We start from the raw sequence: 22,990 nt of genomic DNA on the forward strand, positions 1-22,990 counted from the left end.
GGGAACATATGAGAAACAACATAGAACATCATTTCCTGTCTGGAACAAAATTTGATTAAAGATAATAATAATACTACAGTAATTTATAATTACTTTCCTAATGAATTTCTTCAGTTTACTACTCACATATACACATATGCCATGAGGTGTGATACCAAATTTAGAATGTTTTAGTCCAATATTTGAGAATACTTTATAGTCATTAAATATCCCATCGTATTCATTTTGTTCTGCAGCCCATGTCTCTAGTAAGCAAATGCAGTCATACTTATACAGCTGCTGTATTATATCTGCTCTATTCTTAAGTCTCTGTAATCCACATATATTCCATGTTATGAAATTTATATCATAAGAACTATTTACATCATCACATTGAGTGCTTGGACCCTGGCCTAACCATCATTTTATACCACCGACTTTATACACAGACTTATTCAGAATGTCATATTTGAAAACTTCATGCCCTATAACTAATCTATCAAAATTGAGTTTCACTTTTATGTTCGGGTTTTCTTTTTAAGTTCATTTATATGCTTAACAAGCCCTCTTCTCTTATTTCTAACATCTTGGCTATAGTCTTCACTGACCCTAACATTTACATCAGAATTATTTTTCAAATGTATTTTTGCTGCAGAAAGTATAAGTTCTTTATGTTTTAATCGGTTAAACTGTACTAGGATACCTCGTGGTATGGGATTTTTGTCTTTATCTTCACCTATCTGACTAGTAGAATCTTCTGTTCTATTGTTCTTTGTTTTCTTTCTTCCCAATCTCATACATCTGTCAATGGGCAGACTGTCATCACTTAAACCAGATTCTATCTCTAAAGTGTTTACCAAAAATATAATACAATGTTTTGGAAATATCCCCATTTGTTCTCGGATTGTTTCCCTTATTGTTCGTTTGTTTTCATTTGGAGTGAAGCCTGTACCATTACAGAGCCGGGATTATAACAGAACTTGGACGGACGTTGTTTTAAATGATTGTATATATTGTGTCCGTGGACTTGTGTAATTATTTATATGCCGTGCGGTCATCCCGTTTTTGCTAGTACATGTGTGGCAAGGCAGGTAATAAGACTATGTTTCCCCACTGATAAAAAAAGAAATAAAATAAATGAGATTTAACGTCCTACTTTTCTGCACCGACATAGCTAATACGTGGTGAAATTTTGCCTGGATATTGGCACTGTGGTCAACTGTCATGGGATCTTTTACGTGCACGTCAACGTTTACACTGGACATTGGTTTTTCGTCCCACCCGAACGACCTAGCACTATCCTTGCCAGGCCTGCGGCTCGCTAATACCAAAGGGAATCTTTACTATGTCACAGTGTTATGTTATTATTGTTGCGTTATGGTTAGCGACGCCCTTAGTAATGATAACAATAAAACAGCCGAATAGTTTATTGATTCAAAAATAAAACAGTAACATTATTTATAATATTTCGGTGTGTTTAATAAATGATATTAATACCACAATTATCCTTTTCATGCCTGATGTTTCCAAAGGGAGATAATCGAAATCGAAATATTCTGAGATCATTGAATAATTATTTACAACAGTTTCAGTGACGCCTCGAAGCAAATGTGCCTGTCCGATCTTGATATTCAAGAGTTTTTATTTTACACAAATTATTTTATAGTATGTACTACAATAGTTGTTTGATGTAACACAGATCATTTACTGACAGTTTGAAAAAATAGCTATTGCCTTATGTATATCACATAGTGTCACAACAACAAATAAGTAAAGTTAATTATTTATACGTTCAGCACCTTTTTAATCATGATTTCCACCAAAACAAAAACCATCAAAACATAATCCCACAGTATTGCCAATTCTGTGGGTCCGCACATAAATAAACTTGATATCCCATAGTAAAAATAGGTTAATTGCATTTATGCTAGTACATTGTCATAATTCCATTTATAAGACAATTGATCATTGAAACTTTGAAAGTCTTTTTCCCATCAGTTTATGTATGGACCCACAGAAATGATACCCCCGCCCCCGGTTCCTCGCTCCCCCCACACCAGACAAATCTAGAAACCTTAAATATCGTCATGGTATATAACCCCATGTTATAACTCACTGACTCGCCACCACCATGTGAAAATAGAATCCCGATAACACCAGAAGAAAGTTCTGGCAATTCCAAATACACAAAATACATTTATGAGTTAATTTTAGGGTGCATGGTTTATGATTTCATTAAAGATGCAGTGTCGAATTATTAATGTACGAAATTGATATAGCATACAAGGAACTGTTTCCCGACCACTGTCAGACATCTTACCACTGGCAGGTCTTTGAAAGTAAATTTACCCCATCCCCAGGTGTGTTCAATAATAAAGGTATACCTATGAGAAAGCAATTGACAAAGGGAAGATTTTGAGAATACTATACAATAACAATATCCGATTTTTTTTCGCTTTTTTAAAATTGTCTATTTACAAATCCGGAATCACAAAATCCCCCCCCCCACCTTCCTCTCCCCTTGAGATTAAAACGAATATGACGATAGCAATAATCATGTACATATGGGGAAATAAACAAACAATCGTTATAATAATAATAATAATAATAATACAAATTTTCATATTTATTTAAAGATATATTCCTTTCATAATTTGTGCTGTAATCATATTAAAATTTGTTTGATTACGAATGTGTAGACCTAAATATTATTTTTTCGAATAGCCAGTTGCTCCCGGTTGATAAAGTAGTATAGGATATGAATTTTATTGCAGTAAAAGCCAAATAAAGACTTTAAGCGTGTGATTTAATATTGCCCGTCCACCAGCATACTCCTCGCCGTGTTTCGTTTGCTTAGACCTAATCCCATTGCTTCGGGAATATGGTCCACCAGAAGAACCATGGTTTTTAAAAAGGAAAATATCTTAAAAGAAAACGATTTACATGACAAATAACACATGATAACATACGATAGCAGTATATTATAACAATGACTAGAACAGATCCCCATAAATTATGTTTTATTCATCAATAATTGTCATATAGATCTTGGGATTCTCGGTTTGGTGTCAGACTTGCGAGGTAGCGAATATAACTCAATAGATCATCAGTGTCTCTTTCATCCATAGATTGCTCTCCCCATTGTTCATCTGTGCTGTCACCAGTTCGTGTCCATTTCTTACCCTCGGGATCAGTGCTGGCAGTTTCAGGGATAGCTTCCAGGTTCATATCACCTTCGTCGAAATTATCCCAAGAGTAGTATGGAGGTCCGGAATTGAAACAGTATTTTCTTTCAGCTGTCTTGTCACCATCAACATAGTACATCATATAGAAGTTACACATCTCATCGTCAGCTGTGGGCCTGGAAAAAATACAAACATGATTTGTACTAATACAGCCATCCGCATTCCTCGAAAAATTCCAGGTATTGTAATTAATACTATAAGTCCTCCCCGGCGGAAGGGATAACCCAGAAAGTAGGAGAGATGGATTCCTATTAAGATTTAGGACGGCAGAAAATGGGTTAACCCAGAAAGTATGGGGAGATGGATTCCTATTAGGATTTAGGGCTACATGAAATGGATTAACCCAGAATGTAGGCGAGATTATTTCCGATAAAGAAAATACTAGCATGATGAGGCTTGCATGCCAGCGAATCCGTAAACAATCTACGAGCGTGAGATTTCCTTTATTTTCTTTACTTCTGACTTTGCATATCGTCAATTTGAATTACGTAGATATATGGAACGGCCAAAACTTCCCTTCGCTTTATTCTAATTTATATTTTCTACCCAGCTAAAGGGGCATGGAACTGTCGTATACCTTAATTTGGAAAGGCTACCTGGCATAAAATTCTTTTAAATTGTAAATAATCCTTGTAAATTTTATATAAGATCAATCGATAAACGCCATCTTTAGAAAATGACTTCATAATGCTAGGTTCCCACTACCACGATTCGTGCTGCGATTGAGGACTTATCATATATTGTGGTCAGTCGCAGCAATCGTGTTGATCGTATCGAAACGTATCCGAACGTATCTGCACGTACCAGATCGTGGAATCAATGGGGAGAATCATATCCTAACGCATCGCACGGTAGTGGGAACCTAGCATTAACTGCACGCTAACAGCACGTTCAGCCTCATCATTGAGTAGTCAGTGACAATACCTCGTACACGACACCAGTCAGTAGATTCAAACCTATGGTCAAGCTGCTATCAATGTTATAAAAATTATATTATAAATGTAATACTCACCCTATATTTACCGGGTGGTCTTTCGTATTTTCGTAAGTACACCGGGCTGCCTGTAAATTTAAATTGATAGAATTAAAACTACAGTCATTTTGATATTAAATTAGACTTTGTGGATAGGTGGTCGAATGGTTAGCGCGTGCGCCTTGCATCATAAGGTCTGGCGTGGTTTTGATTCCTCGGTTGTACGTGACAAGGAGTATGGTCGCCTGTCCTAACCTCATGGGTTTTCTCCGGGTCCTCCGGTTTCCTCCCACTGCTAAAGAACCCTACGCGCAAGCGAATTATTGAAATTAAATTGAACCATATGCTAATCCAGAAATGAACTAGTTTGTGTGGAGTGGACGTTAAACCCCATTTCTCTCTCTCTTTCTCTGTCGTTAAAAGTGGATCATTGAGTGTCGCTGAATGTACCTACAGAATGACAAATTAACATCCACCAACGTCTCGATCTAGCCTTCATTGTATGCATTTTGATACGTTTAATTACTCTTCAAGAAACGATCTTGTTTCTCATAATGCTTTAGTTATACCTACCAAAATATCACCTTTCTTTACAGATATGTTAGGCGTTGTTGCATTGTAGAACGTCTGCAAAATAAAACAAAACACGGCGAAATTACTTATCCCCTTTCCATCACGAAAATATTAAAATTCCGCCCAAGTATTGCAGATCATAAAGGCATTACAAGCGTTTAAATGCATGCAATGTTTGCAATTATTCTGTAATGATTATGTATCATGCTAATTTCTCCACACAAAAGCACTCCTTTGATGGAAATTGCTACTTCCACCCTTATCAAATTAACTCTACCAATTGCGTTTAAAAGGAAGTTTAGCACTGTAGAAGACATTCTCTGCCTCCCCAATGGCCACGTTTCGTTCTTCTCCATTAACCTATTGGTCCATTCACAGGGAAGACACGTATTCAAATTATCCGCCTTTGATGGCAGAACGACTTGCCACTGTCCATTTTGATTGACATAAAAATATCTTTCCTATCCAAAACATGTTTTAGAAAATATTTTTGTGTGAATATGTCACTTCTCTGATATCTAACTTCTTTTTTTAACTTTTTTTTAACAATCTAGCGTACAAGCCTCCTTATTGGTCGGAACCTAAACAATGACGATAAGATTGGTTTCTAAACTGTTTTGTGACATCAACCTTCGTTGCCAATGAAAGCATCAAGGGCAAGTAACTTTAGTTTGTGACTAACTTCTGAATGGACCCACGGGTTAGTGGATATGAACAGAACGATACCACTTGGGATACCGAGGTTGGACAGAAGAGGAACCATTTATTCAGAACCGTGCATCTATATTTTCAATATTCTATACTGATACAATAGAACAAGCGGAAGTTTACCTGTGGTTTTTGTGGACTCTTGCGGCCAATCTCGGTCCATTCACCATCTCGTATCCTGTAGCCAGATACAACGCGTCCTGATAACGAAAATAAACATGAAAAGATATTACACAGTGATTGCATACATTTATATTACACCATTCCAGGTCCAGTCCCTGACAGAAGTCGCATCTTCTAGGTAACTGTATGTTCCAGGTGTTCTATTTGTTTAACCTTAAAGGACAATTAAAGGACACATGTTATAAATTTTGGTCTTTGAAGGAAAAATCAGTGAGCAGAAATTCGACCGTGTATCAGTCAGTTATATAGAAGGATAACTCTTGTTTTTAACTTTTTGCGTCACTTCCGTTTCTTGAAATCTTCGTTACACGTCTATCGTAGCAACGATGTCTGTGTTAAAATTATATTTTGAATGTGTTTAACCAGTTCTATCACGTATGTGATAATGACTGACACGAATATTGTCCTTTAAGTGTATTTATTAATTTTCATTCATACATGTTACATATACCTAAAACACGTATACTTGTTTCAAGTTATATACTATGTATTTGTATGACATGTTATAAATGATATACTATGCAATTGTTTAAGATGGTATAAATGTGTATTTGCATATGTTAGAAATAATATACTGTGTATATGTATGATACAATGATATACTAAATGTATGTAGTCGTATGGCATGTTATAAATAAGATACGTACTCTGTATGAATATGTTATAAGTCATATACTATGTATTTGTATGGCATCATATTTGTAGATGTTAAATATTATATACTTTGTATTTGTATATGTTATTAATTATAATACTGTATATTTGTATGATATGGTATAAATTATAACCTATGTATATTGTTATAGTATGTTATGGATTATATACTTTGTATATTTTTATAATATGTTGTGACTATGTATATGTACTATAAAGTTTTAAATTATATACTATGTATTTGTATGCCATGTTATAAGTCATATACTATGCATTTACATGATATGTTATAAATTATATACTATATATGCATTTGTTTATACTATGGATATACCGTGTATCTGTATGATACGGCGTATGTATATGTTATGAATTATATAAGTTATAAATTATATACATCGTATCTGTATGCTATGTAATCACAAAATAATTAAGAAAAATAAACAACTTACCCAGTGCATGGGTGTGTGTTCTGAAGCTCATCGGATGAATTGTCACATCTTCATCAAATTTACATGCTGTCTCCATGTATTCTAAAATAAAGTACGTTGTTAAAGAAACAGGTAAGTATACGAACACTTTGCCGCCAATTTTAAAAGACCCTTTTCTGAATAATGTTATTACAAAGAAAGTACATAAGCGTGAACACATTTACATAATGAGAATTTTAAAATGTTAACATTATTGCCCGAAGTCTAAAATTGTGTTAATTTAAACAACAATTATTTTGTAAGATAAGTAAATTAAAAGTTGATATAGAATGGAACAAATATGTCGCATTATTCAAATCGCTGAGTTAATTTTCAACAGGGTGTGTCCTTTTCACTACGTTAGTCAATCCGATATCCAATTATAAGTCAATTCGACCCTAATGTTACTTGAGTCGTGTGGCGAATATAAGAGAAACTGCTAACTGATAACATAACTAGTCTAAATATGTACAAAATTATGGAAGCCTATAACTACCATTCGTAGTTTCTACTTTTCAACCCTTTAAAACACGAAAGCCGAAAAGTAGAAGTTACGACAAAATGTGAGGCGACAGCAAACTATGCAAGTCAAAATCGACTCAAAAATAGGAAATTAAGAAATGATACACCGCGATAATAGCGCCCCTCGTTTTTTCCTAATTTCTAATTTTCGACTTGCATTTTGGCTTGTGTACCGTCTTGTCGACTGTCGACTTGGTCATATTTTTGTATTTATTTATGTCAGTAAGAGGGCGCCAACATGCATACCAAGCCAAAATGAACCTCGAAAAGTAGAAATTAGGAAATAAACACTATCGCACTATTAGCGACCTATCATTTTGGCTTGCTGTCGTGCTGGTGACTTTTCGAGATTCGCCTCCGAAGTTGTTGTAGTCTCGATTTTCCAGGTCACATTTGGATACGTGCAATTAGGGTTCACACGGGCTTTCATTTTTTTCCGCCAATTTAGGCCTATTTTAAAACAATTATCCCGTACATATACAACATACAGCAACTTACAAAATCCGTATTACATTGGGGTTGGGTGGTCTAGTGGTTTAATGCGTGCGCGTGAAATCACAAGGTCTGTCATTGTATCAAATGGCGGGGTTTCGATTCGCCGCTTAAACGTGACAAGGGTGTAGGGTCGCCTGTCCAACTTTGTGGGTTTTCTCCGGGTACCCCAGTTTATTTTCACTGCTAAAGACACCTACGTGCAAGTGAATTATTGAATGGATATTCAACCCTCTTTACACAATACATTAGCACAGTTTTGGTATGATTTACTAAGATCAGATTTACTAAATACAAAAATATGACTAAGTCGAAACTCGACAAGACGATACAAGCTAAAATGCAAGTCGAAAATTAGAAATTAGGAAACAACGAGGGGCGCAATTATAGCTGTGTATTATTTTTTAATTTCCTATTTTCGAGTCGATTTTGACTTGTATAGCGTGCTGTCGCCTCACATTTTGTCGTAACTTCTACTTTTCTACTTTTCGACTTTCGACTTATGAATGGTAGTACTAGGCTTCCATACAAAATAATTCATCCTCAGTCAATTTAATGAATCTTTGTGTATGTAATTTGTGAATGCTACCGAACTTTAGATATACGGCTATAAACAATTCAAGTTGTTATTGATTGTTAACTGGGATGTAACGGCCGCCTCAACAGTGAATAATATAGCAGACAAACCTTACGTTAGTAAATTCAGCGTATGTACAGGGTTCTTTCTTATTCAATGAAACCAGAGCAAATCCAATGGGTTAAGAGCACGTTCCTATCTCCACAGCACCTACGCTAACACGAGGGATCGAATCAAAGACTGTAAGCCAGTTTACTGACCAGCCAAAGCGCGAGTCGTGACAATCTAGCCCTCCCCATCCCCCGCCCTCACCAACACACAATACGGAAAAGCTACTCTCTATTAACCAATCAACAATCTAAATCCCCATGAACAGGTGATAAGAGATTTATTGAAAAGCTATGCTGTATTAATCAATCACCCATCTAAATCACAGTGAAAAGGTGGTAAGAGATTTATTGAAAAAAAAATCGTTAAAATCATATACTCTTTATAAAAATATCGTTACTTACCTACAGAGTTTCTGGGTAAAGTACCCGATGATCCAAGTAAATAGATACCTGCTGTTTTAGGTAATCTATAGAAATATACATATGTTATAGTTAGCAAAAAGCTACCATTAATCACCTAAAGGCACAATAATCATAATTCAAACTGAAAGCCAAAAATAAACTTTCAGAGAATGCACAAAAACAAACTGGTACTAAAGTCATTCAAATCGATCAGTTCTGACTTAAGATATCATTTTAAGTGTACAACGTCTTCAGCGGGTTGAATGACCGAGCGGTTAACGTGTGCGCGTTGGATCATAAGGTCTTCAATTGAGTCAAACGGCGTGGTTTCAATTCCCAGCTTGTACGTGATAAAACTGGACAGCATACTTTTGACTTGGTGATTTGACAAACAATTTAATAAAATCCAACGGCTACGCGATACTTCTGTCGTTTTTAAAATGACCGCCAAACAAGAATTAGAACACAAACGTGATTAAACGTCACCTCGAAAATGTGGAAAAACTGTTCGGTAACTATTTCATTGTTCCACTCTAGCTATTGGTAACATAATTACTTATTTCCATTCAAACTGCGATGGTATGTGTTGAGAATTTTGCATTTGAAGCTATTTTGAAGGCCTCGAAGAGTGCTTCAATGATAGCGACGGACAAGATAAGACGCAGTTACAATATTGCAGCTGACTGGATTCAAGATTCAATGTGACACTACAATCAATTAGGAACTAACTTTGACTTCACGTTGTGTATAAAACGTCAAGGATTATTGACACTGGAACACTTTGTTGGTTTAACTATGTTTTTATATCTTTATAACATCCATAATGCAAAGGTTACATACAGGAAACTACATACACAATTATGCCATTAAATATAAGGTAAATATAAGTTCTTTATCACTTAGAGCGTGTTCTGTGGCAAGAGCCATTCCGGCCTCTAAGCGGGGGAGGCTGTGGGTATGATGTTCCCCTAGGAACTCCAAATAATGTCCGAAGGCAAATTAAACCCACTCCTTCTTACATAGAAAGTAAGGATATGTTAGCTATTAGGGCGGGCAATTACCATTGTTGGGTAAGAATTTCACATGGGCAACAATATTCTATTTAATTGTACTAATCTGTGCACCAGATGCCTTGGCGATAGTAATGTACTTTCAGCAACTGAAGATGGCAGGGACTGTCTGTGAGTTAGTCTTAGAAAGTTGAATCTTGCAAAATACCTACTTAGACGCTTTCTCGTTGTCACCCATTTGTTTAACCTCTTCAATATATTTAACAGAGCACCTTTCATAGAACTAAAATAACCCCTATAATATTACACCAACATGTGTGACATGAGTGCAATAGGTCAGGTCAACTCAAGAGTGTGGCTCGCTCTTTCGCTTGAGGAATGTTGATGTTGATGCAATGAGCAAGAGTGAGAAATATTAAAATTTTAAAAATATTTCTGTTTTACTATGATCGACAAAGAGAGAGAAGAGAAAAGAAATAGGGTTAACTTGCACTAGACACGAACTAAGTCATTTAGGGATTTACATATCTTTCAATTTTATTTCAATCAATCGCTTGCGCGTAATAGTCTTTAGCAGTGGGCTGGACAGACGAATTCACTCCTTGTCACGTACAAACTGGGAATCGAAACCCCGCAAGTTGACTCAGTGACAAACCTTATGATCTAAGCGCACACGGATGACCACTATTGGACGTTCAGTAAAGAAAATATACAAATCTGATTCTTATAAACTTACGGGGTCGTTGTTGTTGTAAGAGTTAGTCCAGAGCTATCCGTCTCTTTGCCTGTAATTTAAAAGAAATGTCAATAGAAAGGTAAAAGTCATGATATTCTCAATAATCAACAAAGTACAGATTCGTATTATCATCCTTGTCAAATAGAAATTACATCCGTATAGCGCAGATATACAAAATAGTTCCCTTGCACCTGATTATAATTTATCATGAAGAAAATGTTAAAAAATCTGAACTTACTGGGTGGGAGGAATTTGGAAACATCTTTATAATGAACCTGTAATACCAGGTAATCTACATCACTGTCACCACCAACCTTAAAAGCTACATCTACAAAATCATAATACATAGTTAAAGATACATTATCGGAGATTAGATAAAGAGCTGACAGTTCTCACTATAATAGTTAAAAATAGATAAAGTAAAGGGAATTTGCTGAAAATTTCAGTCAAATTGATCCACTCTGAACTGAGAATTTAGCGATTGAATTTTCGGCCTAGCCTCGATCATCATTACTAAAGTCGGTACGATAAAAACATAGTCTAGATTATATCATAAATTAAAGTTGAGCGGCAAATCGGATCCTAATCCAGTAAATATTGCAGGCTAGCGATGACATCGAGAGCTGATTATGGTCTGTATAGTTAATTAATGTCTAATTAATAATTTAGATAACATTTCAGGCCTAAAGAAAGACCTGCAATAAACAGATTTAGCTCTTGCATAATGCATGTTTAATATAAGCTTCGGCTTGTTATCAAATATACCCATACCGTACTCGAAAGAAATAGGGGATAAACCATAACATACTATACCCATACAGCCATTTAATCTGATTACATTTTTATACAAATGTGTGAGTAAGGGATATAAAAGATTGTTGAAAATTATAATGTTTGTTCAAAACAAGAAAGGACATCGCAGAAATCCATTAAATACCCTGGGTAGATTTAAATCCGCGCGCGAAGATTATTAAACGGAAATAAGACAATCTAGCTACGCATAACAGCTACAGTAGCAAGAGTGGGTTGACACCAAGTTGATTATATTGAGAGTAGTAGAGATCTTTCAGAAACTCAAATTAAGTAACTTTTTGGTGGTTAATTATGTATGGCGGTAGCTACGGTTAATTACTGCATGGCGGTAGCTACGGTTAATTACTGCATGGCGGTAGCTACGGTTAATTACTGTATGGCTGTATCTACGGTTAAGTACTGTATGGCTATAGCTACGGATAAGTACTGATTACGGTTAAATAGAATTGGACTGTAGCTACGGTTAACTGCCGAAGGACTGTAGCTACGGTTAATTACTGTATGGCTGTAGCTACGGTTAATTACTGTATGACTATAGCTACGGATAATTAATAACTACAGTTAAATAGAGTTGTACTGTAGCGACGGTCAATTGCTGGATGGCTGTAGATCCGGTTAATTACTGCATAGTTGTAGCTACGGTTAAATCGAGCAGGGCTTTAGCTACAGTTCAGAAATCTACGGCTGTGGCTACGATTAAATTGAGTAACTGTACTACGCCTTTCTAGCAGTAAGATCTTCGTACCGCACTGTAGACCCCCTCCCCCAACCCCCTTTACCACTAAGCCCCCTTGTATTGTTAATCAGGCCATTATCTAAACTATTCTCTAAACACCCATTTTGTATAAATATCTAATAATATACTAGTATTATAGATTAAGTAAATATGTTTCTTCGCAGAAAGCGTGATATTTTCAAACAAACAAGCTGAACACCCACGCTAATGGAGTCGTTTCCCTGGTAACGATATTTTTCTGTTAGTGTAATAGTAAGTGTTGTTGGCCATCAATAAGAGTGCTACATGACGGCATAGTGTTTAAAACAGACTATTCGTGGCATTAATCAATAAAGGACCTTAGCACCAGAAGATTACAATCGATCGCGCCTGTGTGCTTTAATTGAAATAACATTACATCTACATAGAAATTTATATTATAGAAATGTTCACTATACAAGAACAGATTTTTTTTTTAAATCGATAAATAAAATAACCGATTAGAATAGTTCATTAAAGCTGTTCGTTGGTAGTATATAATTGAAATTAAAGATGGCAAAATAAAACTACATTTTTATGCTAACGTTTTCACTCCACTGCTGCGATCGTATGGCGACCAGAAAATGCACAAGGTCGCCGGCAAAGGTGAACACAACGCCGTGACTCGGCGATCATTGGCGACCATGGAGACCATAGCACAATATCTGGTGTTTACACCACGCTTTTACCACGCATATGGCGATGTTGACGCGCTCTGAGACCATTTTCCGTCGCCGTAGCAGCGCAAAAAGGACGCCACCCAGGTCTGACGGGGGTATTAATAAATGCCTGAATAGCGGCTTTTGCGTTGAAAACGTTAGCATAAAAATGTAGTTTTATTTTGCCATCTTTAATTTCAATTATATATATATATTGACTGCAGACTTTTTTAAAATATACCATGGTGTATAATAAATAGGCTTTATGGTAAACTTTATGGTAAACTGTTTTGACAAGACATAGGCTTTATGGTAAACTGTTTTGACATGAAAGAGCGTGTATGGTAAACTATGTGACATCCATGGTAAACGTAGTTTGATAAAGCATGGGGTCTATATAGGGTTTATGGTAAACTTGTTTGGTTATATTTAGGGGTTCTATGGTAAGCTATGGTAAACTTCTTTGACAAGACATGGGGTCCATGGAAAACTTCTTTGACAAGACATGGGCTCTAGGGAGATGCATGTAAAACTTCTTTAATTTAACACTCTGTTATATGATAATCGACTAGTATTGTTTAATCTAAACGGAGTTACATGGTGCGATATAGGTGTGATATATCGCTGTAGCCACCCAATAATTACAAATAATGAAGCCTTAGTTACGGGGACATCAAATCAGTCAAAGCTCATGGGATTTTATGTAAAATAATTGGTTATATATAAATGTAAACAATGACTAAATATTAAGTTAAATACTGGCGTTTCGAATGAATGACGAGTAACTGCTGTGAAACCAGCACGGGGGTCTCAGGTGGGCGTGATTTGACTATGACGCAAACGATTTATTATATTTACACTTGTGAAGAGAGAGGATAGTAACATTTATTCTATGTAATGGTATTGTAATACGACACAAGGGAATAGTTCCAGATACATAAAACTAGACCTGACCAATTTTATAGAGATTATAATAGCAATTATTATTGAATACTGTTATCTTGAACTGCTGTTGTATTTAGGTTAAAAGATTAAAACGTGTAATCCAGATAAGACAATTAATAACAGATATATAAAACGTTTCCATAGATAGTGAAAACAATGAATATGCATTGAAAAACGCTCATAGATATGAAGTATTGGATATGCTACCATGGTTACAACATCAATAGTTATCTTCTTCTATGCTAAAACTCTAATTAGCAAAACTCTTGTTTACCTTTTGGAAGTACTAAGCTAGGTGCATCCATTGCCCAACCAAAGATGATCTTAGTACCAGAAGAACACGTGGGACCAGAACTATATTTACTGTTGGCTGATGCCGCCATCTCCCCACAATTCCTGAAAGTATGTAGATGAATATAGTACCGACATCTTATTCCATGATAATTTATGATCCGCAATACTAGAAAATCATTTTGATGCGATAATTGTCTTAATTTCTTTAAAGTAATCTGATTAAAATACAGATTTATATTTCGTTTCGATCATTTTATACTTTCGATGGTCTCTACTACATGAAGATCTGACCAGTTGTAGTGAGAGGTCGCGTCAGAGGTCATACGAGCGGCTTTTGGACCTATGACGTCAGACATGTTATTAACCAATCACATTGATGTTTCTAGTGGGTTACCAAACTGGCCGTAATAGAACGTTTCATTGCCTAATCCCTCACATCATCCAGAACGCGGGTTATAAACAACTCTTCCAGATCCTAGTGTGGTAAAGACAAGTAAAACGAAATTTTGAACAATAAAAAACGAAACGAAATAGGATCTGTGTTTTAATCACATTGTCTTAAAAGCAATATTTTATCCAAAACATGGCAAGGGCTTGAGGAACTGAAATAACGTATATGAAATCATTTGTAAATAAAATAATGAATAATATGTATTGTCAAACATAAATCAGCGGATAAACATAACAATAATTAACTAAACATTTACACATTATTATCACCACAGCTGAGTCAATTATAGTTTGTCTTTTATTCGTACATGTGGATCCTCTAAGATATCGACAGGTGAGCTTAATTACCCATCGATGTTTTTAATTATTTATAATGTTAACTTTAAAGATGGTTTGCGTTTATTGTGTGTTTCTATATAGTAAGTAAATACGACATTGGCTGGCTAACAAGGGGGTCTTGTGGTCTTTTCAGTGGTGCAGGACGAGAATCTGGAAGTGACATATGTATAGTCGTTCGGATAAGACTATTTCAATTAAACTATTACAAGTATCACTCAAATAACACCTCCCCCAAATGTTGTGGAATAAAATAAGCCGTTCTTCAGACGCGACTTATAATTCAGAATCGTTTTGAACTTTTTCCATGTTTTCACATAAAAATTGGTTTGAGTTTTATTCTTTGGCACCCACTAAACATTTCTGCAAAAATAATTCTCCCTACTCAAACTTTCCTACAGAACCATAGTCAGATCCAGGACTATTATACGCCGCGAGGTTGGCCTGATTGACTAAATAAGGGTATGCTAAACCCTCTTAAATCATCACACCTTTCAGTTTATATTACAGGATACAATATTACTTACCACACTTTGTCTTGTTTTCCAGGTGATTTACAACCATATAGTAACATATGATGGGCAGTCTGCATCTTTGCATGTGGTTCAAATCCAGCTTTAAATAAAAAACAGTTTAGTTTTTAGTTTGAATGAGATATTTGCCTCCAATAAAAATAAAACACTAACATGGAGTACCATGGAGTACCATGCATTATTAATGAAATTCGGGCAACTAGTTTGATTGATATTTGTCATAAAGATTTCAATTATCTAGCCAGAGTGTTTCGGGACCGCTCCTGTTGTTGGCCTAGGAAATACCACGGGGTTTTCCGGTGTGGTGTTCCCTTGTGAGTGGAGCAGGATGGGGGTGGCTGACATGGAACAGTGTCTAGTCGTCCGGTAGGGACGAAAAACCTAGGTCCCGTGTATATGTTGGCGTGCTCGTAAAAGAACCATTGACAGTTGGAATTGGAAGTAAGAGTAGTCCGTAGCTCCGCTGTCCGGGAAACTTCCCCGGATTGCAAACTGTATGGTGTATGCCCCGCCTTCATCAGCCCCATTTGGTGTAGAAGGGAAGATCGTTAAAGTCCATTTCGTTTTATTTGAGCATTGTCTGTATGATATTAAATTTCCGAAGCATTATTCTATATAAACTAGACTTACTTATATATAAGGAATTGTTGAGTTTGGTTGTAAAGCACAAATACGTGTCTTTCTGAAATAAAATTTGACATATCATTCTTTAATTTAAGGTGATAATGTCAGTGATAAGCGATTTTTATCATTAGGCTATTATTCTTTTTAATATAAAAAATGACCAGTGTATTGCAGTGCTGGTCTTTCAGCAAAGACGCGATCACCAATTGGTTGTGTTAAAATCGAGAGCCGTATCAATGATAATATATATGTATTATGTAAAACCAGCTTTTCTTGATTAAAGTCCCATTGCGTTATTTGCATTTTTTGCTAAAACATAAAATATTTCATGATTTAATTCACGCTAATATTTACTCAGATTGATGAGAAAACAAAATCAAAATATCAATGCTATAATCCCCCGGCTTGAATTCGATCGGACATCAAAATGGCGACGGACTTATATAGTATTCAACACATAGATCCATGAAATTCCATTCACAATTCAACATATCTTTGTAAACACGGAATGGAATTGAATCATTTTTGCACTGATATTATTAGAGATTCGTCTTTCACAATATAATTATAGTTTGCAAGGTATACTGCTGAAATGATGCAATGAGACTAGGATGTTGAATAGATTTATAATGCAATAGAACTTGTCAGTACAAACATCAGAGACAGATGATAGCGCATTTTATTTTTTCTATAATACAGTAACAGTCCCAAGACAGCATAACTTAATTTCTTTATCACATGTACGAGTTAATATAGGCTTAACTTGTCAATGTCAACTTACGTGTTGCGGTTTCACATTAGGCATGCGTAGATCAAGTTGTCCACCATTGGCCAGACAGCCACTGATTAATGCCACGATCAATAAAATCATAGCACCCATCTTTAATCACTATCTGTAATTCAATAATAAATTATATTTAAAATACAAGAACGGTAATATATGTTACCATACCACAACAAACATAAGGTTGGATATGAAATGGCCGGTGCACCTAAGTCAGGTGACGTTTAATACAAATGCATTATGAAAAAAAAACCAAGTCATAATTAATACAACGGTGACATAGTATGCATATACATGTATAATTAGAGGATTTGCATATCAAAGATGCATTATGTGAGATTTAAATAAAGAGCTGTCCGTTCTTGTAGTTCCAAAATAGATGATGAAAAATGAATATATCGAAAATTTCAGTCAAATTACTTTTTTCCCTGGGGGAAGTCTCGATTGTCAAGTACCATGGCTACGATAATAAACAAAGTCTCGGTTATCCATTTTTCAATTAAACCAATAAATGGCAATCGTGTTTTGATTCATCAAAATCACGGTAGTCAGATGATCTAGAGAATTGATTATCGACTTGTCGCGTGAATAAATGTCTAATTCATAATTCATATAACATTTGAAGTAAAAAAAAGACCGTGCAAAAAGTTAATGTTGATCTTTTAAAATGAAAAACTTATTAAGAGGATGAAATGAAATGGAATTGAACGTCCTAACGCCCTACTGTTTTGCTCCGACTAGGCTAATGAGCACGAACATACGCTAAAAAGTATGTTTATCAGTGAGTTTGTTCAATGAAGAGAAATCGCTCACCACCTAGACAGAGTTTGTATACAATGATACACATGAATGATCACTATAAATAATCATATAACATCTTATTTCTCCAATAATTCACAAATTTCAAATAGTTTCACTAAAATTACCTTATTGGTGAGTACTATATAGTCATAGAATTATCCATGCAAATATTCAAACACTAAAATAAACGTGAAACTGTAGAATTTCTTAAAAATGTCGTAGAGAAAGAACGAGCAGCCTTATGCGCTCAAGTTCACTCACGTCATACGTGCTTGATATTAGTATTCTACGCATCCTGGCTAAAAATTTAATTTTTAGAACACGGGAACAGTGCCCGCTAATCTAGCCTAGTTGGGGGCGTGGCATTTTGGGGCGTGTCTATTAGGGGTAACCCATCGCACAAACTGTCTGGCAGTGGTCATTCATGATTCCTGTGGTGGTACTGAACAACTCCAAAGCTGTTTTAGGTGGTACAGATTTCAGCTAATCTAGCCTAGCTGTGGACTGGAAATTAGATAACTCTTGTCACGGATACCCTACCACTACAAATGTCTGACAATTACATAGCTCTGTCAGGGGTAACCCACCACTAGAAATCGAAATGTCTGTTAGAGTGTAACACCTGAAGATGTACGGTACACTGCTGTACAATTTTCATGTGGTACACTTTTGTTTGAGCTAATCTAGCCTAGTTGGGGTGCATGGCATTTCGGGCGTGGAATACCACACCCACCACCGGAAACCTGGCAGATTTACATTCTGATGATACCAGATATATGTACATACATTGATAACATATAGGAAAAAATTGGTACACTTTTCAGCTAGGTTGGCCCCCTGGGCTCCCGGTCGAATCCTTACCCATTGTTCAAATGTCAATTAAATGAAATGAAATGGAGTTTCCGCCTAGTCTTAATCGACTTCCAAGAGGTTGTTTTCCGTGCAAGGCCTCGGTTTTTCTTCCTATCTGAACGGCTAGACGCTAGGCATTCAGTCATGCATCAATTACAAATGAAGGTATATTAGACAGTCTATTTTGGTATATTCTTTGAATGGCATTTAGTAATTGGAACATAATCAAAAACACTTGTAATTGTTATCCATAAAAGTGTGTTTTTGATTATGTTCGTAATTGTTATCCATAAAAATGTGTTTTTCATTATGTTCCAATTACTAAATGCCATTCAAAGAATATAGTAGACATTAATATGGAGATGTGGCTGTCAGCCAAACCATAGTAATTGTTATCCATAAAAGTGTGTTTTTGAGTATATTTTGGTAAATTACCAGAATTGACCAGATTTTTTCATACGGACTATAAAGATGTTTCCTCGACCGCAATGTGGTCCTCTACTCGACCTAAATAACATGACGGTTCAAGTGGCTTAGTTTTCTTTTTATCAAAGCACATGTTAAAAATGTAAATAACGTTTTTTTTTTAGATTATGTAAATATTTAAATAAAATATGCCAATTAAAATGGATTTTTCCCATTGTGAAATGAAATGTTAAAATAAAACGAAAAGTTCTTTACGATCTTACATTTTTGCTTCAACCTGGCTAATGAAGATGAAGACACGAAATGAAATGGGGTTTAACGTCTTACTTTTCTACTTCACCCTGGCTAATGAAGATGGGTCGACGAAATGAAATGGGGTTCAACCTGCTATTGTTCTTCCCCAAACGCCATGCAGTCTGCTCTGAGGGACATTTTGCTAGAACAACAGCGTTTCCGCCTACTCGTCATGGAATTCCAACTGCCAAGGATTATTTTTCAACACCGGAATTGAACCCGGGTGTTTCAAGTTTGGTTTGAGAGCAGCACCTTTTCACCGGGCCTCTGAGAAGTAGTCTGAAACTCAATTGTCGGAGGATCGTGTGTTGGGTCCATGTGGGGATTTACAAAGAAAGTGTGTCCAATCCTTCGGACGATACGAAACTCCGTGGTACACATTGACCTGCAGTTGGAATTATTTGAAATTCCCCCCCCCCCATTACACACGTAATCATTGAAAACAAAAATACCATAAAATCGTTAACAAAGCTGTGAATGACTGCAATAAACTGGTGTGGTACCGAAACAGTTTATGACACTACGAACAATAATAAACGTGTGATAAATAGATATGTCACATAATTCATATCAAACAAATCAGTTCAATTAAATGGAAACTAAGAGCTTAACACCCACTCGACACAAACTAGGTCATTTCGGGACTAACATTTGGTTCGATTTTATTTCAATAAATTGCTTGAGTATAGAAGACAGAAAACAGGTTCTTATCTTAATGTCATAGCCGGGAGCAAATCAATAGTATAAATCCAATGAAATAGATTTTATCTTTGACACAAATCGTGCTAATCTGCAAGTTTAGAACAAGTGAGAAATGGTTTTAAAGTCATTCTACTCCACCATCACACTTCCAAATGAGCCGTTTATTTTGTCGTTCATTCTATTTAAATACCTTTTGGTTCAGACCCATCAAATCGTAAAAATCTCTCAAAAATAATTAAGAAATTACTGTTTCATATTAACTAAATGTTAATGTTCACGGTCTTATCAAATTTTCATATGTCGAACTTTTATGGATTTACTTTGAATTGCAATATGAGGAAATTCTTTGGTCTCCTGGCGATGAGTGACTTGATGGTTTGGCTAATTTTGACACTGTTATTCAATTTCGGACGTATAATCACATGCACACTCGGTCATCTAGCCATAAGGGACTGGATAGGTTTCGGCCTGTAAACCATCAACCGTCAGTGGTTTCATATTCGTACCACCAACCCCCACAATGTTTACCCCTTGCTTAACGGGCTTACATGTATAACACATTTAGATTTTCACCATGACACATGTGGCGATATATATATTTAATTATATAGATATTATGTTACACGCTGAAATACAATTCACTGAGGTGTAATCGACATCCGGAAATGCTTCTATTTATTGAATTTCAATAAAACAGCTTAGAAAAATATACAATATGGTTGGCTTGCTCAAGATCTAGAAATGAAATAAACTGGAACTCAATATATCAAGCATGTATAAAGTCTGGTATCCTATAAGATTCTGACAAATTTATACTTCAATTAAATCAACATACTGTCATCCAAGAGTAATCAGAAGTCATTATTGATATGGATCTCCCTAATGAAATCAGTATTGCCTATTGTCTAATAGAATATTATAATAATTATTTACATACCTACAAAGAGAGATTTCTCTGGTCTCTATAATCTCTCTACCAACTACCAGAGTGGTACAAATCTCTACAGTCCTAGATAAGTAAAAATATGGCGGCGATATACGTGCCGTCCGACTCGTTATTATCTTTTTATTATTATTTTATCAGAAACGTCACAGAAAATCATGTAGTTTAATCCGCCATGACACGGAATATAGAAATCCGCTAATAGATATTTGACGTATGGAATCGTCATGGAAACCGCCAATGATAGCACGAGGAGTGATACTTTAAAATCGATATCTTCCGATCGTTGTAATAGACAGAAAGAAAGACGGAACATCCTATCGATCGGGGTCATCAGAGCGTTATGATTCAGTTGTCAAACAGTATTTCATTTGTTAGATTTTTGTTGTTTATATGATACTGTATTAACATTGACTTGTATAAATAACAACCAGCTGTCTCATCTTTCAGTTGATAAATCTCTGTTTTCTGTTATTTATATAGTTTATTCATTATTAATACACGTGAGATTGGTCGTATTGAATATAATATAGTTATTTTGTCTTTTATTATTACGCGTGGGCCTGTGAGATACAGAGCTCTATTGTTGATGTTGAATATGACACAGTGATTCTGTCTTTTATTGCGGGGGCGAGTGGGTGGGGGTGGGGTGGCCGATGTATCATAAGGTCTGTCATTGAGTCAACTGGTGTGGTTTCGATTCCCCGGTTGTAAGAGACAAGGAGTAGGGTGACCTGTCCAACCTCGTGGGTTTCCTCCGGGTCCCCCGGTTTCCTCCCACTGCTACAGACGCCTACGCGCAAACGAGTTATTGAAATAAAATTGAACCATATGTTATTCACAAAATGACCTAGTTTATGTCGAGTGGACGTTAAACTCTCTCTCTCTCTGTCTGTCTCTCTCTCTCTCTCTCTCTCTCTCTCTCTCTCTCTCTCTCTCTTTTATTATTACCCGTAGTTATAGTTATTGTATATTATAATCTTTGAGATACAGATCTTAAGTGTCTTAACTATAGTTCCATTCCAGATACAGATTTTAATTGACATAATTATATGCGAGATACTTAATTGTAAGTAATACATCATTTTAATGATGAAAATTATATGATTTTAATAATTACATGTATGTCTTATTTGTATTTTGGTTTATTTACTTGATTTGCATATTTAATTTCTGTATAATATTTTGTAGAGCGCGCAGTCCTATGACAACTTTTATACTGTTGTATGATTATGAAAATACAACAACCTAAAATTCACTATAATAGATTAATAGATTAAATAAGTTAACGAATCCTAATTAAAGTCGCATTGAACATAATTTTAGTACTATTCTTGGAATAAGGCAATCCAAATAAATCTTAATATATACACCCAAGACTTGCTGTTGCAAAGAAATAGCATCAATGTTGCATTGAAGTTCAATGGCCATGTGTTTCGGGAGGGGGGGGGGGGGGTGGAGGGGTGTATTAGTCTGAGACTTGCTGTGAGCGAGATATAAAAAAAGAGTTACCTCCCATTATAGTAAACGTTTTGCCGTAACAGTGGTGTCGTATATCCGCAAGGCAAGCAACATGCATCTAAAAACGTTATTTCTAAATGAAATATGGGTTTGGTTATGACTAAAAATTACGGAAAACATTCTAGTTGTAAATGCAGATTAATCAAAAAGAGGACACTTGGTGTAACTTCGTAGGAATCCCAGACGAATCGCAATAACAAAAAAATATCTTCTATAACGCATGACTTTTGTTTCAGCTGGCCATCAATTAATAACATAAATGAAATTCAGAAGCCAAAGCGCAAGTTCTTGGACCGAATCCCGTCCGTGTAGCAAAGTTCTTGGATCGAATCCCGTCACTGTAGCAAGTCTTGTCAATGCCATTGTTAATGTCTTTTATAAATAGATGACGTCAGATCACGCAACTCAGGTCTGTTTAATGAATAAGAAGGAGGCTTAGGATTATAGCTTAAAGCGTTTGTGTAGGTTGTGCTAGGTTTTGTTATTTGTCTATCTTTATATATTTAAATTTTTTTAAAAATGTTTTCATTTACCATAACAACCGTGAATTTCATAATCAAGATTGTTATAAGTTCTCAAAACTCAGCATAGTCTATATACACTACAGAAGTACACCTGGAAAAAG

The 22,990-nt window shown here is 35.6% G+C and overlaps 1 protein-coding gene across 2 annotated transcripts; it reads right to left on the reverse strand.

Annotated features, from left to right (window-relative positions):
- Window positions 1-1,391: 1,391 nt before the first annotated feature.
- On the reverse strand, window positions 1,392-21,035 carry LOC126818099 (peptidylglycine alpha-hydroxylating monooxygenase). Of its 2 annotated transcripts, none has more exons than XM_050545304.2 (13): window positions 20,839-21,035; window positions 16,824-16,935; window positions 16,049-16,100; window positions 15,413-15,500; window positions 14,080-14,201; window positions 10,873-10,962; window positions 10,635-10,683; window positions 8,889-8,953; window positions 6,768-6,848; window positions 5,602-5,678; window positions 4,771-4,824; window positions 4,237-4,286; window positions 1,392-3,340 (listed from the first exon to the last, which is right to left on the reverse strand). In XM_050545304.2, exons 2-13 carry the CDS (start codon window positions 16,920-16,922, stop codon window positions 3,007-3,009), a joined length of 1,161 nt encoding a protein of 386 aa, XP_050401261.1. In that variant the 5' UTR covers window positions 16,923-16,935; window positions 20,839-21,035; the 3' UTR covers window positions 1,392-3,006. The 2 variants fall into 2 exon arrangements, with proteins under 2 accessions (XP_050401261.1, XP_050401262.1); XM_050545305.2 differs by lacking the exon at window positions 20,839-21,035 and adding an exon at window positions 17,753-17,839.
- Window positions 21,036-22,990: the final 1,955 nt, after the last annotated feature.

Source organism: Patella vulgata, chromosome 4 (assembly GCF_932274485.2).
Source record: "Patella vulgata chromosome 4, xgPatVulg1.2, whole genome shotgun sequence".
Lineage (NCBI taxonomy): Eukaryota > Metazoa > Mollusca > Gastropoda > Patellidae > Patella > Patella vulgata.